The sequence below is a fragment of the Chiloscyllium punctatum genome, chromosome 15 (genome assembly GCF_047496795.1).
Source record: "Chiloscyllium punctatum isolate Juve2018m chromosome 15, sChiPun1.3, whole genome shotgun sequence".
NCBI classification, from domain to species: Eukaryota; Metazoa; Chordata; class Chondrichthyes; order Orectolobiformes; family Hemiscylliidae; genus Chiloscyllium; species Chiloscyllium punctatum.
Window position 1 is genome coordinate 53,201,798 of NC_092753.1, and position 18,018 is coordinate 53,219,815.

The window sequence follows — 18,018 nt, forward strand, 5'->3', positions numbered from 1 at the left end:
TCAAAAACTGACTTTGCCCAATCTGTTGTCAGTTCTCAGTTTTAAATTGTTAGATTCTTTGTGAGCCATCTTTTGATAAAGCTGTCTGCAGCAATTTCTCTGGTCTTTGTATTAAAACATGAAAGTTGGCCTTAACTAAAATCAGAGTCCTGTTCTAAATGTTCAGTTTACCTGCACTGTTTGTATCCATGCTTGCTGTACATGCACAATTAAGTATCTTTTAAGTTCACGTAACAGGGAGGTTTCACACCTCCATTCAATTCATGTAAAGATGTTTATTATGACTTAAAGTACTACTTTGATTGCGATGTTACAGTCCATTTTACAATCGAGATGCAAAATGTAGGATCTGGCCTCTGGTTACTGAGAATCACCATAAACTGTTAGCATTGAAATCAATTTTCTCTATTCCAAGAATTTTAACATCATTTCATCAGGTAGTCTGAATTTATCTAGAGAACTTGTATAGGGCACAATGAACAAAACTTTTTGCATAGTTGCTTTTGCTAGTTAACCATTTCACACTAAGCTCTGGTATTCCGTGTATAAGTTCAGATGCAGAGTTAACATCACTGCTCTTAATGCAGTTGCTGAAAAGTTGGGGTGCACAATAGAGTTGACTTATCCACTGGTATTCATTCAGCTAATTTTATTGCTCAATATCCACTTTGCCTTCAGTCTACTATTAATGAGTTTGTTTGTATTTGACTAATATTGTCGTAGACCAAAATCTCTGCTTAGTAATTAACTGGGGAAATCCATAAAGAGCAGCATCTTAAATGTTTAGGAGTCCAGCTCAGTGCTTCACATACTTTTTTCCTGGTGTGATCCCTTTTTAATAACTTCAGTGTCTCAGACTTACTTTGAGAATAGAACAGCTGTAGTGGGGAACTAAATAACAATGTGGTGGAGCTGAATTTATGAAAGACATCTGAAAAAACTATACAGAATTTTTGCAAGCTCTGGGATTACAGTGGAATGTACTGAAACAAATGAGAATTTCCTCAAAGTTTAATACAAAATGGTGGGTACCTGCTGAAAGTGTTGTTATGCTGTGTCATTTAATCTTGCAGTACCAGCTTTGCTCATCAAAAATGGCCTACCAGATACTCCATATTGCTCATTATGGCAAATAGTTAAGTCACAGGAAGCAGATCATAAGTTAGATAGCTATTTGAAATGAGATTGGGCAGGAGTTAGTTATTATTTTTGTTCATTCCTCAATAGGGATAGTATAAGTTAAAAATTCTGTTTCATCCCTTCTAATAAGAGATTTATGTTTCAGCTTATTACAGCCAAGCTAACACAGATAAGTTCAAATATGCCTTCAAGCCCCGATAGCTCTTCTGATTCTTCAACGGGCTCCCCTGGAAATCATGGTAACCACTACAGTGATGGTCCAAATCCTGAGGTAGAAAGCTGCTTACCAGGAGTGGTAAGAATATTACGTTCTCTTAATTTGCATGTAATGTTTCTGGGATTTATGTAACGCAAGGAACATGTTTCCTGAAATTTTAAAATATCAGGAGAATGTTCTTTTAAATGGTTGCTGTGCAAGTTCACAGTAATTTGTAATCCAAGATGGAGGACAGGAAAAATTTCTGGCTGGAAGAGCTCCTTTTTTTTTGAGGTATTTTAGGTGTTGGAGGTGATTTCCTTGAATTCCAGGAGCAGCAATTACTGTTTTATATGCTGTTGCATTGTTTTGGAACTTTGGGGAAAAAGAAAGTCAAAACAACAGCAGTTTAAAAGGGAGAAAAACAGACAAAGGAAGCACATGGTAAGGAGAGAGGGAGAACCTGCACAGTTACCGCCTTTGCTGTTTGAATTCGTGCATCGCTGGAAATCTGAGTGCATCTGGGAAAATTAACAAACAGTGAAATTCACAACTAATCTTGGAGGAACTGTTGGGTGAAGTTCACAGCACAGAATCAGATAAGTTAATTGTTTTAAGTCTGTCCAAGAGAGAGGCTGTAGTAGTGAGTATAGAGGATTCTTTCTTGATGGAATGTTTTTGGAGACAAGTCTCTTGATTAAACTTAAAATATAAGCCATAGCTATTAATTTAACCTGGGGGCAGTGTTTGTAGAGGAATAAGACAGTTTTATTTTCTGGGTCTGTAGATTGTGAAGGAGCAAAATGGCCTTTGCAGTGATATGTATTTCTTGTCAGATGTGGGAGTTTAAAGAGAGTTTAAGGGTTACTGCAGATTATATCTGCCATAAATGCTGTTGGATGTGAATCTTATCAGATCGAGTGGATCGGTTGGAGAGACAGATAGAAGCGATGAGGAATTCGCAACAACAACAGTATGTGATGGATGGCAGTTATAGGAAGGGGTGAAAGTCTCAGATACAGTCACATAGATGGGTTAACTCCAGGAAGGGCAAGAGGTCGGCACCTAGTGCAGGAGTCTTTTGTGGATATACCCATTGCAAACAAGTATGCTGTTCTGGAAAATGTAGGTAGGAATGGATTCTCAGGGGAATGTAGCACGAACAGGCAAGTTTCTGGTATTGAGACTGGCTCTAATGCAACAAGGGGTACGTCAGCTTCCAAGAGATCAATTGTGTTAGGGGATTTTGTAGTCAGAGGTACAGACAGACGTTTCTGTGGCTGGCAGAGAAAAAGCAAAATGGTGCGTTGTTTCTCTGGTGCCAGGATCAAGGATGTCTCAGAGAGGGTGCAGAATGTTCTCGGGGGGGGTGCCAGCAGGCGGTCATTGTCCACATTGGAAGGGGAAAAGGTTGAGACTCTGAAGGGAGATCAGAGTTAGGCAGAAATTTAAAAAGGCGGTCCTCAAGGGTCGTAATATCTGGATTACTCCCAGTGCTACGAGCTAGTGAGGGCAGGAATAGGAGGATAGAGTAGATGAATGCATGGCTGAGGAGTTGGTGTATGGGAGAAGGATTCACATTTTTTGGATCATTGGAATCTCTTTTGGGGTAGAAGTGACCTGTACAAGAAGGACAGATTGCACCTAAATTGGAAGGGGACTAATATTCTGGCAGGGAAATTTGCTAGAACTGCTTGGGAAGACTTAAACTAGTAAGGTTGGGGAGGGGAGAGAGAAGGAAGAGGACCCAGGGAAATAGTGAGGAAAGAGATCGATCTGAGACAGGTACAGCTGAGAACAGAAGTGAGTCAAACAGGCAGGGACAAGATATGATTAATAAATTAAACTGCATTTATTCCAATGAAAGGGGCCTAACAGGGAAGGCAGATGACCTCAGGGCATGGTTAGGAACATGGGACTGGGATATCATAGCAATTACGGAAACATGGCTCAGGGATGGGCAGGACTGGCAGCTTAATGTTCCAGGATACAAATACTACAGGAAGGATTGAACGGGAGGCAAGAGAGGAGGGGGAGTGGCCTTTTTGATAAGGGATAGCATTACAGCTGTGCTGAGGGAGGATATTCCCAGAAATACATCCAGGGAATATTTGGGTGGAACTGAGATAAGAAAGGGATGATCACCTTTAATGGGATTGTATTATAGACCCCCCTCCCCCCCCACCCCCCCAAATAGTCAGAGGGAAATTGAGAAGCAAACTTGTAAGGAGATCTCCGCTATCTGTAAGAATAATAAGGTAGTTATGGTAGGGGATTTTAACTTTCCAAACATCGACTGGGTCTGCCATAGTGTTAAAGGTTTAGATGGAGAGGAATTTGTTAAGTGTGTACAAGACAATTTTCTGATTCAGTATGTGGATGTACCAACTAGAGAAGGTGCAAAACTAGACCTACTCTTAGCAAATAAGGCAAGGCAGCTGACTGAGGTGTCAGCACTTTGGGGCCAGTGACCATAATTCTATTCGTTTTAAAATAGTGATGGAAAGGATAGACCAGATCTAAAAGTTGAAGTTCTAAATTGGAGAAAGGTATTAGGCAAGAACTTTCGAAAGCTGGTTGGAGGCAGATGTTCGCAGGTAAAGGGACGGCTGGAAAATGGAAAGCCTTCAGAAATGAGATAACAAGAATTCAGAGAAAGTGTATTCCTGTCAGGGTGAAAGGGACGGCTGGTAGGTATAGGATGACTAAAGAAATTGAGGGTTTGATTAAGAAAAAGAAGGAAGCATATGTCAGGTATAGACAGGATAGATCAAGTGAATCCTTAGACGAGTATAACGAAAGTAGGAGTATACCTAAGAGGGAAATCAGGAAGGCAAAACGGGGACATGAGATAGCTTTGGCAAGTAGATTTAAGGAGAATCCAAAGGGTTTTTACAAATATATTAAGGACAAAAGGGTAACTGGGGAGAGAATAGGGCCCCTCAAAGATCAGAAGGCAGCCTTTGTATGGAGCCACAGAAAATGGGGTAGATTCTAAATGAATATTTTGCATCAGTATTTACTGTGGAAAAGGATATGGAAGATATAGACTGTAGGGAAATAGATGGTGACATCTTGCAAAATGTCCAGATTACAGAGGAGGAAGTGCTGGATGTCTTGAAACAGTTAAAAGTGGATAAATCCCCAGGACCTGATCAGGTGTACCCGAGATCTCTGTGGGAAGCTAGAGAAGTGATTGCTGAGCCTCTTGCTGAGGTATTTGTATCATCGATAGTCACAGGTGAGATGTTGGAAGACTGGAGGTTGGCAAACGTGGTGCCACTGTTTAAGAAGGGTGGAAGACCAGCATATGTCAGGAAACTGTAGACCGGTGAGCCTGACCTCAGTGGTGGGCAAGTTGTTGGCGGGAATCCTGAGGGACAGGATGTATATGTATTTGGAAAGGCAAGGACTAATTCGGGACAGTCGACATGGCTTTGTGCGTGGGAAATCATGTCTCACAAACTTGATTGAGTTTTTTGAAGAACAAGTAACAAAGAAGATTGATGAGGGCAAGAGCAGTAGATGTGATCTATGTGGACTTCAGTTCGGCGTTCGATTCCCCATGGGAGACTGATTAGCAAGGTTAGATCTCATGGGATACAGGGAGAACTAGCCATTTGGATACAGAATTGGCTCAAAGGTAGAAGACAGAGGGTGGTGGTGGGGGGTTGTTTTTCAGACTGGAGACCTGTGACCAGTGGAGTGCCACAAGGATTAGTGCTGGGCCCTCTACTTTTTGTCATGTACATAAATGATTTGGATGCAAGCATAAGAGGTACAGTTAGTAAGTTTGCAGATGACACCAAAATTGGCGGTGTAGTGGACAGCGAAGAGGGTAACCTCAGATTACAACAGAATCTGGGCCAATGGGCTGATAAGTGGCAGATGGAATTTAATTCCAGTAAATGTGAGGTGCTGCATTTTGGGAAAGCAAATCTTAGCAGGGCATATACACTTAATGGTAAGGTCCTAGGGAGTGTTGCTGAACAAAGACCTTGGAGTGCAGGTTCATAGCTCCTTGAAAGTAGAGTCACAGGTAGATAGTGACGAAAGTGTTTGGTATGCTTTCCTTTATTGGTCAGAGTATTGAGTACAGGAGTTGGGAGGTCATGTTGCAGCTGTCCAAGACATTGGTTAGGCCACTTTTGTTCAATTCTCGTCCCGCTCCTATAGGAAGGATTTTGTGCAACTTGAAAGGGTTCAGAAAAGATATTTACAAGGATGTTTAGATTAGATTCCCTACAATATGGAAACAGGCCCTTCAGCCCAACAAGTCCACACCGACTCTCCGAAGAGTAACCCACCGAGACCCATTTCCCCCCGACTAATGCTCCTAACACTATGGACAATTTAGAATGGCCAATTCACCTGACCTGCACATCTTTCGACTGTGTGAAAAAACCGGAGCACCCGGAGGAAACCCACACAGACACGGGGTGAATGTGCAAACTCCATACAGACAGTTGCCCAAGGCTGGAATCAAACCTGGATCCCCGGTGCTGTGAGGCAGCAGTGCTAACCACTGAGCCACTGTGCCGTCCAGGTTGGAGCATTAGAGCTATAGAGAGAGAGGCCGAATAGGCTGGGCTGTTATCCCTGGAATGTAGAGGCTGAGGGGTGACGTTAGAGGTTATAAAATCATGAAGTGCATGGGTAGGGTAAAAGACCAGGTCTTTTCCCTGGGTGGGGGAATCCAGAACTAAGTGGCGTAGGTTTAGGATGGGAGGAGGAAGATTTAAATGGGACATAAGGGGCAACTGTTTCATGCAGAGGGTGGTGTGTGTATGGAGTGAGCTGCCAGAGGAAGTAATGGAGGCTGGTACAATTATAATATTTAAAAGGCATCTGGATGGCTATGTGAATTGGAAGGGTTTACAGGCATATGGGCAAAATGCTGGCAAATGGGACTAGATACATTTAGAATATCTGGTTGGCATGGACAACTTGGACCAAAAGATCTGTTTCCTTGCTGCATATGTCTATGACTAAGACCTAGTGTCAGGTGATGTTAATTGCCAATTATTAGCCCAAGCCTAAATGTGTTGTGATCTTGCGTAGTGAAGTTGACTTTTACAGTATCTAAGAGTTGTGAATGCACTGAACATTGTGCAATCGCTTACTTACATTCCCACTTGTATTATTGAGGGAAGATTGCTCACCTATTGATTGAGGTTACAAAGTTAAGGGGTTGAAGAGGGAGAGTCTCTTGAATGGTCCAGGAAGCTTTCCTGTACACAGTATGTTCTTGTTTTTGTTTCAAACCAATGCTGAAGAACTCAGCAGCCTTGGAAGCTTCTGTACAGAGAAAGCGGAGTTAACATTTCGTGTCCAGTGACCATTCAGAGCTGATTGTAGCTACGAGGACAGGAGTGAGAGGATAGGTGAAATGGAGACAATGCCAACTGGGGAAAAAAGCAATGGATATTGTTATGCTCATGAAAAAAAAAGCTGATTATGGGACCATAAGTAGGTGGAGATAGATTAGTTGTGCTCAAAGCAGCCCATGTCATGATAGGGTCTGGGCAGGTGAAGGACATGGAGAAGGTGTTTAGGCTGTAAAATTATTGAATTTGATGTTGAGGTGTGAAATCTGCAGGGTCTCCAAATGCAAAATGAAATGCTGTTTTCATCTTGTGCTAAGTCCTGCCAGAACAGTACAGCAGGCTTGACAACACAGTGTGCTGAAGTGGCAGGCAACTGGCAGCTCGGGAGTCTTTTTAGCGATAGAATGTGAGTGTTCTGTTAAGTGGTTCTTCCAGTCTGTGTTTCATCTCCCAGCCTAGAGGCAACCACATAGTGAGCAGCCAGTACAGTAGACTAGATTGAGTGAAGTTCAGGTAAACCTCTGGAAGGTGTGTCAGGAGCATTGGATATTGAGGAGAGGGAGCAGTTGGATGGGGAGATGCTGAGCGGGGAGGAGGAGTGGAAGAAACTGTCCCTGTTTTAAAAACTGACAAGGGAGGGTAGGAGACTAATGCAATTGACAGCTCATGATCCTTTGGATACTGATGCTGGTGGGGAGGAAAGTGAAGACTGGCGGATCCTATTGGTGTTGTGGGAAGGGAGAGAAGGGGTGAGTGCAGAGGTATGGGAAATTGGTCAGATATGGTTTAGGACTCTCGTCTCGGGTGGTGTGGTATCTTCAGTTCAGGGACCTGGACATTTGAGGTCCCCCTGTGGAAGGTGGCATCGTAACAGATGCAACAGGTCTCCGACCTGCCATCAGTTTTGAATAAGGGTCACTGGACTGAACATTAAATCAACTTTCTCTTAAATGTTGCCAGACCTGCTGAGTTTCTCCAGTTTCTGTTTTTGTTTCAAATTTCCAGCATCCACAGTTCTTTGTTTTATCTTATATTCTTGGTCCTGCTTAAGAGAGATTGCTGGATTTGGTACTGGATAAAATGGATGAATCTGAATTTAAAAACCAAGTCCCAGAGAAGCTCAGGTCAGACATTATTTGTGGAGAGGTAAAGAATTAGCATTTCAAGTCCAGTGCGATTGATTGGACTCATTTCTGTTGGGAAACACATTCATGTCACCACATATAGTTGACATTGTTAATAGAGAAGGACCAGAAATGATCAGAAGTAAACTTAGTTGGAATATGGCTAATCTCATTGAGTTGACAGAGGAAGTAGCCAGGTTGACAGGAAAATCTTTGTTTAGTCTTTAAGGTGGAGACTTATCAGGTTCATGCTGGTAAAAGGGAAGGATGGGTCGATCAAAACCCAAGTGTTGTTTGACTGACCAGGGAATTTAAGAGTACAGTGTATTCAGGTTTTTTGTTCAAGCAAAAACCAGGCCAAATACAACAAATTGAAAGAGGGAGAACACAGGAAAATAAGGTTGGTAAGTAGAGAATGAAAATAGAAAATTGAGGGGAAAAAAACCACAATTCGTGTGCAAGCATGTAAATATTGAGCTGTTAATAAATGTAGGGTCCTGTTAGGGACACAATTTATTACTTGTATTTTTGAGGCACAGGGCAGGGTTGGAATAGTTAATAAATACTGTGTATTAATGTTTATTAGAAAGAGGGTGCTCAGAAAATACCTCATCACCCATTCATTTGCAAGTTTTGGACAGGGTCTTCGTGCCTGAACAGAAATCGTTGGCACTTGGGGCTGGTCATCCCTTGATGTAGTCTGATTTGGATAACAGGGTTTGGTTCCTTTTCACTTCCTTAACCACTCTGCTGTTACAACTTGGATGACACATTTGTCCTCTTCACATTCTCATTTCGTGGAGAAATAACTTCACATCTAGAACATTTTGGGAATTCAGAAACAAGGCTGGATATACAAAGTTAAAAATCACACAACACCAGGCTATAGTCCAAAAGGTTTAATTGGAAGCCCTAGGTTTTGGAGCGCTGCTCCTTCAGGTAGTTGAAGGAGCAGTGCTCCGAAAGTTAGTGCTTCTAATTAAATCTATTGCACTATAACCTGGTGTTGTGTGATTTTTAACTTTGTATATGCCATCCAACACCGGCCTCTCCAAATCAAGACTGAGTATGATTGACAGTTTGCGGTTTCTGCACACTTATGCAGAATTCATAACGATGAAGTCGAAGTTTTGCCTGAATGTTGGTGATATTGGCTTCAGAAGCTCTTGTTAAATTGTCCTCCCATTGAATCATAAGTGGAGGAAGTATTGAGGGTCACAAGGGTGCAGAGGATACTCTGGGGGATTTCAATATCAAGCCACCATGAATGGCTTGGCAATAGCACTACCAATTGAGGGCAAAAGATGGCAGATGGTGAGGGAACCATGAAGAGGGAAATACATACTTAGCACGGTGATAATGCCGCACCACATGATGGAGGTTATTTTCAATGTGAAGATGAGACTTTGTCTCCCCAAAGACTGTGGTAGTTACTTACTGATAGACATGGATAGATGCATTTAGAGCAGGTAGATTGTTCAAGTATGTTTTTGACCTTGTTTATGACATTGAAATTTCCCACCCAGAGGGCACCAAAAATGTTGCCCTTGATGCTTCCTCCAAGTGTGGTTTAACATGGAGGACGACAGTACATGGTAATCAGTAAGAGGTTTTCTTGCCCTTGATAACCTGTTGCCATGAGAGTTCATGGAGGTTGCAAGTCCATGATGAGGGCTCCTAGGGCAACCCCTTGCTGACTCTCTCTTGCTGTGCCACTGCTGGTGGGACAGGATGCAGCCAGGAACGGTCTTTGATGGTGTTTGGGGTATTTTAAGGTATGATGCTATGATTATGCCTGTCATACTGTTGCATGACCAGTCTGAGACCGCTCTCCCACTTTTGACACTAACCCCCTGACTTTAGTAAGGAGGACTTTGCAGCATCGACAGGGCTGTAGATGTTTCTGATACCTGGGTTGATGCCATGTTTTCCATCTGGATTTGTTACTTTGTTGAGACGTTAGTGATTGATATATAACTGGCTTGCTTGTCCATTTTTTTAGAGGACAGTTTAGATGACCATGTTGCTGTGGCTCAGGAGTTGCATGTAGACCAGACCAGGTGAAGATGGCAGATCTTTTTCCCCTGAAGGACATATGTGAACCAGATGGTTTTTTTCCCAAAAACAGACAACAATTTCATGGTCATCAATAGTTCCAGCTATTTATTTAATTCAGATTCCACCATGTGCCACGACACGATTCAAACCTGGGTCCATAGAACAATAGTTGAATTTGTGGATTAATTATTTGGCACAAATACCACAAGCCTCTTCCTTGCTACTTTTTATATCTTCATGTTAAAACAGTTGATTTAGTGAATCCTATCAGGTAATTGAGAGATTTAGAATGATAAGCAGTACTATATTTTCAACAGTAGTTTTTTGTGAACCAATTTTACTAATCAGCCTGTTCAGAGACTTTGTTATACAACTGGAGGTGGGATTTGAACCTGGCTCTCTGTCCAGGCGTAGGGACATGACCACTGCATCACAGGAGGGCCCCTCCATCATTAGTTTTCAGGCTGATTATTTAAGATGAAAAAGCCTTGGTCAAAATGGCTAGATTTTAAGTTAACTAATTCTTCTGAGCATCATTGTACTGCAAATAAGCATTTAGTGGAGATAATTAACAACTCTGCCTCAATTTGACTTGTCACTAGGAATACAATATCCAAGAATTTAGTTTGTTTCTGCACTTGATTCCGTCATGAGGCTTATTCACTTTGACCTCCACACCATGTCTGCTCCATATCTCTTGAACTTGTCAGACTTTGATACATTACTTCATTACTCTGTACTTGACCACGTTTGTATGCTTTTACCTGGCCTCCTGGTCTCTGTTCTCAGTAAACTTGAGCTCACTTAAAACTTGAGTGGTGTTCTACCTAGCATTATGCTGTGCTTTCTCATGGTCTGCTTCGAAATGAAAAATGAGGTCCAAATTCAGTGCTGTCAGACAGACTATGTATAATCAAGACTATGTTGCAACATAGCATCCTTTTTTCACTTAAATACCAACTACTGAGGTAAAGACCAAAATGCCATTTGCCTTGGTTACATTTTGTACCTATCCATAACCTGAAGTAAGCTGTGTGCATTCAGCTCCCAAGTTATGTTATTTGCCTTCCAGTTTCTTGCTGCCAAGACAATTTTGTCATTGTTGTTCTGCAGATTCAAAACTGACTTAATGCTTCCCCACATTGAATTCAACCATAGTTTAGCCACTCAGCCTACATTGCCATCGTAACTTGTGGCTCACAGGCACCAGAGTTTCTCCACCATTTTTAATTTCATGTGTCAGCCCTGATTCTACGGCACAACTGACTCGATGGGCCTCATGCTCCTTTCTATTATGGTCTTATTTGCAAACAGATTTTAATCTCTCTTCCAGCATCCAAAGATAAGCTGAGGTTCTATTGCAGACCTCTTGTTAATGCTAGTTGTCACATTAAATTAACTTTTCAACTGAATGCTAGTTGTATCTCCTAAGTAATAATAGACTCTCATCACGAGGCTATTTCCAATCGTGAAGGATGAATTTCCACAGCATTCTTGCGATGACTAAGGTGTGTGTATAATAATTATACACACTAGCTAATTATAGTAAAATGCAATTGCATTTCACTATTAACTATTTCAATATGATGTTCCATGTAATTTTACGGATAGGAGTTGAAAGAGCAGTTCATTTTAATTTCAAAATGCAGTGTCTCTGCCATGTATTCCAAATGACCTAATTGCATTGCATATTCAGAGTTTCAACTTAATTCTTAAGCTTTCAAGAGTGCAAAAAACTTTATGCTAATTTTGGCATTTCTGCGTACAACTCTTAACTAAAATATGTGCATTATGGAATGGATATTACTTTTGCTAATCATGGATGCACTGATAGTCCTTGATTCCCTAAGTTTGCGTTTTCATATTTGCATTTCTACCTTGTTTCAAGATCACCTTTCTTGATCATCATAATTGCAATGTATTGTTTGTCATAGATTTTGTCAATATTTACCAATTTAGTACGAAAACATTTTGTAAGATAATACGTTGTGAATGTTTGTTGCGAAGTGATATCTCCCATATTGTATTGATTTAGACGTACTCGCAAGTGAAGTTTTGTGGGCTTGATAAGATATCTCGAGGAGCATGGGTGTGCGCTTGCATACAAGAATCCTTAATTGAAACTCCACATAACTAGTGCTTTTTGGCAGAAGTCTTGTGTGCTTACTACTTTGAATTAAGTATGATGTTGTAACTTTGTGCATGCAGCTACAATATCACTGGCAGCAGTCTGCTGTTACTTGCATTTCAGGTGTTTATCTAAAGTGCATAAAGTACTCTGTACAATACTGGCGAACTACCAGACTGAGTTGGTGTAACTTGAGTAAGAATCAGTAAAGTGTGGATGGGGGGAGGGTTTTCTACAAAAAGAAAACTGCACGGTGACCTAAAGAGGCCTTAAAAATTATGGATAGATTTGATCAGGTAGATTTGTATTTAACCGCAAAAATTGATTCACAGCAAAGAAAATTGCAAATACCACTGCAATAATTATGCTGTATGTTAAACTTTTTACCTTGTGAATAGTTAGAATGTGTTACATGGAATATTAGAAATCTGTTGCATGGATTAAGAAGCTGGTTAAGGGTATGAGAACAGAAATATAAAGGAATAAAGTGAGGTGCCGGCGGCTTGCATAGTATAGGTCAGTAATGCCAGGTCTCTGTTACAGAGTTAAATTCGGTGCAATTTTAATTGGAGCCATCAAGAAGGTACGGTGGCTAATAAAGTTACTGTAGTTGCTACAATGCACACAGGCAAACATGCGTATGTTGGCATTTCTTATAATTTCCATTACTGTCAAGACAGGTTGTTTATCAGATACTATTTGAAGGCAATGTAACTTGTCCTATTTATACCCACCTGATAAAATTATTCATTTTAAAGTGTGTATATTGATTTTTCATTTGTGTGGCATGTAAACTGTCATAGACTGCCAAGCATGTCAGGGGTTCTTCATGGATGGGCAAGAGTATATTGAGAAATACCAACTTGCAAAAGATGTAGATAAAGTGACTACTGCTAAGAACTTCACAAATTAAGTAGGGGTTAATTGTCTGAGATGAACTAAGCATGATGGATCAGAGAAACAGCTAAAATTATAAATGGCTTTCTTAGTTCAATTTCTCTTCACAAACAAAAGGGTCATGCCCTCATGTCTCCTTGGATGAAGGTGTGGACATCATGAATTTCTAAGTGTGGCACTTGTTGCAAGTTGTCTCACGGCAGTATGTTACTAAAAAATGTTTTAACTTGACAGCTAATCTATGGCAGAAAGAGGACAGTTGCACCCAGTTATTTTATGAAACGTCGTGGGGGCTATGTTACTGAGATACTTAAGCACTGTCAAATGGATCAGTGGATAATTGAGCCAGTCATCCTGATTAAATAATTCTTGCTGGATATGTTGGATTTTTATGTTCTGAGAGACTGGAGATATCAGGGATGTTCACACAGAGACACATGGTATCAGAAGAGAGTAATGCAAAAACTGGCTTCCAGCTAATCAATTTAGTTTGTTTACTAACTGAGAAGACATCAGTTGTCTTTAAGATACCTGCCTTGTTGAGGTCTGTATTAATGGGCAGAATATGGAGAAGGAAGAATGGTTTTGCATTCTTGCATCCAAGTTCAATTAGGCTAGCAGTGCCTAACATATCCCAGCCTTATGAAATATTTCTCCTGCATGAATCATTTTCCGCCTTTGCAACCTGGCACTTTTCGAAAAAGCATTCTTTTTGGGCAGTTACATCAAGGGTGCTCTGATGGCAGATGACCCCTGATTAAAATTGAATAATCCTGTTTCCTTGTTCCTGTCCAATCCTTTGTGTGTAGCTAAATAGGGATCAATTGATGGTAGAGTTACTTGCCATAGTCTGCTCTAAAGATGGGAACAACAAGGTTAGCTAATTGAATGAAGTTACTTTCATATGGTGCCTTTCCCATTGTTAGAAGTTTCCAAAGTATTTTGCATGAAACAAATTACTGTTGGATTGTAGTGACTGTAGCTTTAAATAAAAATGATAGTCAGTATGTGCACAGCACAGCCTCAACAGTAATGAGGTTTGAAACCAATTAACTTTTATAAGCCAGCTTTGACAAAGGGTCAATTAGACTTGAAACGTCAGCACTTTTCTCTCCTTACAGATGCTGCCAGACCTGCTGAGATTTTCCAGCATTTTCTCTTTTGGTAACTTTTTAAAGAATAGTTTAAGGGATAAATATCAGCCATGACATTGGAAGAACGTCCCTGTTTCTCCTGTTCGAACACATATTGAAGTCTGCTTGAACAAACACACAATGCGGCATCTCTGTTAACACGAAATTGTTATACTTAACATGAGGTTGAGGTTGGATTATGTGCTTGATGTTGAGAATCTGTTGAGAGTTTGAAACGTTATCGCTTAAATGAGTGCTTTTGTTGAAACAAGCCAACTCTTAAGCTAAGGACTAGACATTGATCACTGATAAATGTCATACTTTGCTTCATCCATTTTAAAACTTCTGGTACAATTTGGCAAAAATTGATAATGAACCAAAATATTCTGAGATTGAAGTGAATTAGTATGATATTTCCCCTCTTCCAAACAAGTTAATTCAGTTGTGCTTAGCTTTTGGTAAGATGTCATGTGTGTTCAGACAGGTGTCTCTGCACATTTAATAGTATTTGAATTCAGATGATTTAGTTATTCTTAATCTGCTTCTTCCTTAGATAATGTCCTTACACCCGCGATACATTTCCTTTCTTTGGCAAGTTGCGGATCTGGGCAGTAGCCTAAACATGCCACAGCTGAGAGATGGTGCTCGCATTCTTATGAAGCTCATGCCTCCTGGTAAGGTACTTACGATACTAATGAGACTAACGTACTTCTACCAATATTTATTTCAAAGAGTAGATAATGTGCGTATCACCAACTGATTATGTAGGTATTTAAACCTTAAGCTTCAATGCCATTAATTGTGCTAAAGAGCCATAAATAACTGAGGTGACTACTTTTCTTCAAATAATTTATGGAAATTAGTCAACGGAGGCCTGAACTGCTAGTGAGGAACAAGGATATCTACCTATGAAAGTTGTGTTCAATTATTCTCAAGCTACTATCAATTTAACCAATCAACATTTGAGTGTTGTGCAGGATCAATTTGGATCAGCTGTTTTGTTGAATTTGGTTGAGCTTAATGTTTGAGGTGAAGTTTGCAGAGGAGTGAGATTGGCTTTTGAATTGGTTGATTTTGGTCTATATTATTGCATAATATGGGTTTGCAGTTTGCAATTGCACATTCAAAGTAGATTTGACATTGTAAATGCAATGTTAGTGAACTATCATGACCACTTTGTTTTCCAAATTGGCTAAGTTAGGCAACTGTGGATATCACAATCAAACACATAGAAAGTGCAGATGGCTAAATGTTGGGCATGTTTGTTTGGCACACCTTGTTAAGCAAGCAATTTTCAATAAATGAGTTTTATACTTTCACGCTGACTTATGTGCATAGGTTGCTGTTCAGTCCAGTATGAAGTGAAATTCCCATGGTTCTGTAAATTTGTTTCTCTTTGAGGTAGGGGATCATCTGGTTCAATGAGCAAATAAAAGTGAGAAATTCACTTTATTTGCTGGTCCCGTTGGAGTCAAGAGACTCTTTTTGCTTTAAAGGAAAATTTTGCTGACATTGACTAAAAGGTCTTGGGATAATTGAACATTGTGTGTTTCCAATTTTAGTGCTTTGTTTTATGAAATAGCAGGTGGCAGTGACAATGCCAAAAAATGGCAAGTTGTCTTCTGGATCCTTGTGGTACAATGCTAGTGTCCCTGCTTCTGAGCCCCACACACTTCCAGCGATGTCTAATGAGCAACTTGATTAGAAAATACCTGGAAATTTCTGTTAACTAGTTTGTTTTGCCAGTAATTGACACTAGCAACAGAACTTAGCATGTCCAACAGGCACTGCAACAACCCATCCATACTCTTATGAAGGTACCTTACAAATGTGTGACGTTTAATACCTGGAAGGACAAAGGCAGCAGGTTCATTAGAGCACAATCTATAAGTTATCTTCTAAGCCACACACCACCATGTCTTAAACTATCATAGCTACTGTTTCTGGGTCAGAAATCTAGAACTCACTTCCTAACAGCACTGTGGATGTACTGACACCTCAAGGCAGTCCACTGACACCTTCCCAAGCAAATGCTGATAATGCCCACATCTCATGAATGACTGTGTTTTAAAAACAATGCAGATAATTTAATGGATGGAAGCATGTTTACTTAATTTTGAGTTCATAGCCAGAGATGAATATTTTTGTTTACATGTTCCATTTGGTAAATGAAGTTGTGAATTCAAACTGAATTTGAGGTAAGTACTGCAAGCACAAGCTATTTCGCCTCATTTTAACATTAAATTAGTTACAAAATATATAAGTTGATTTATAAAGTGCACACAGCTTACACACATCCTTACTTAAAGTTGAGTTCTCTTTCTAAAAAGTGCAACTTAAAGTGAAATGACTGTGGTTTAACAGTAAGTTGTGATTGTGTAAAACCTGTAGAATGCAGAACCTGCATTAGTGAACAGGCATTAAAGCATTCAAACTTGAAGTTGAGATACTTAGCTGAATGCTATTTTGGTAACTGGAATTTTCAATAAATTAACAATATTACAATAAGTAAATAAAAATCAAAACACACACTACTGAGAGAGCTCAGTGTGGCAGTATCTGTGCTACTGCTATCAGAGCTAACATTTTGGGTCCAGTGACCCTTCCTCAGAACTGTAGGTATTCAAGGAACCCATAGTGTGGTAGCAGTCTATGGGGTTCACACTGACCCTCTGAAGACCATCCCCACCACAAAGGTCAAACCTGGGTCCCTGGTGCTGAGAGGCAGTAGTGCTCGCCACTGTGCTGCCCATGGTAGAGTACAGTAGTTGCTACTCACCACATGTTCTACTACCTATGTTAGGTTCTTTTTCTTGAGATTGTTATACACTTGATGCAGTTGCATCACGCTAACTTCTATGAACAGCCAAAGTTTATTAAGCAAGTACAAGCTTTGGAGGATCACTTAACACTCTTCGCAATGGTTGTGAAGCATGTCAAGCGATCTCCCTGAACAAGGGAGCACAGAATTTCACATCAGTATTGCCCAAAGGACAACCCCCAGCCACTCCCCCGTAGTGACATGCCACTCAAGGCACAATGTTTCTGGAAATAATCAAATCACTACAATGTGATTTAGATCATAACTTAATGGCAATATCTGGTGTAAATAGTTTTAACTGCAAGGTGTGGTTAGATTCCTAACTGCAGTGTTCTTATTGATTCTGCACAGCAGGAGATGGCGATGTAAATTTTACATACCACCTGCAAGACAGAAGCCTACCACCCTATCTCAGGATATCCAAGTTCTTTCATGCCAGCAGAGCAAATTAACCCCTTAACATCTCACCTAACCCACAGTCTTGCTGTGTACCCTCCAACTTGTAGGCCTATCTAATTGCCTAACCCATGCTTGCTGCTGACCTTTCACCTTGAGACCCCTCATTCCCTCGCCTACCAATTTTGCTAACTAGTCTTGTGATTTGCAGCTTCCAGTGCTTCTTAACACTCTCGATCCTTCCTCCTCGCAAAACTCTTAAACCCCCTCCTCCCCTTCTGTGTCTTGCTACTAATGTCCAGAGGGAGTGAGGGTTTGGCTATGGGAGTCACCATGCAGTCGTGTTTTTAAAACATTTCAGATCCACTTTGACATCCTTAACATCCACAATCCTAAAGTTCTGATTTTGGAACTGGATCTTAAAGGGGAGCGCAGCTTCAGGAGAGCAAAGTAGGAAGTGCAACAAATTGATGAGAGGATGGGTTCGTGAATGGGGTAGACTGCAAGTCAGAGTCAGCTAGGTAAAACAGGGCTGCAGATGCTGGAAACCAGATTCTAGATTAGAGTGGTGCTGGAAAAGCACAGCAGTTCAGGCAGCATCCGAGGAGCAAGAAAATCGACGTTTCGGGCAAAAGCTCTTCATCAAGAATATAGGCAGAGTGCCTGCAGGGTGGAGAGATAAATGAGAGGAGGGTGCGGGTGGGGAGAAATTAGCATAGAGTACAGTGGGTGAATGGGGCTGGGGATGAAGGTGATAGGTCAGAGAGGAGGTTGGAGTGGATAGGTGGAAAGGAAGAT

The 18,018-nt window shown here is 40.7% G+C and overlaps 1 protein-coding gene across 3 annotated transcripts in view; it reads left to right on the forward strand.

Moving 5' to 3' along the window:
• usp9 (ubiquitin specific peptidase 9) overlaps positions 1–18,018 on the forward strand; it is a 259,627-nt gene that overhangs the window by 98,300 nt on the left and 143,309 nt on the right. For all 3 annotated transcript variants that reach the window (XM_072585147.1, XM_072585145.1, XM_072585144.1), the window contains 2 exons: positions 1,286–1,435; positions 14,557–14,677. In XM_072585147.1, the coding sequence (XP_072441248.1) occupies positions 1,286–1,435; positions 14,557–14,677 (271 nt within the window). The remainder of the gene's footprint in view (positions 1–1,285; positions 1,436–14,556; positions 14,678–18,018) is intronic.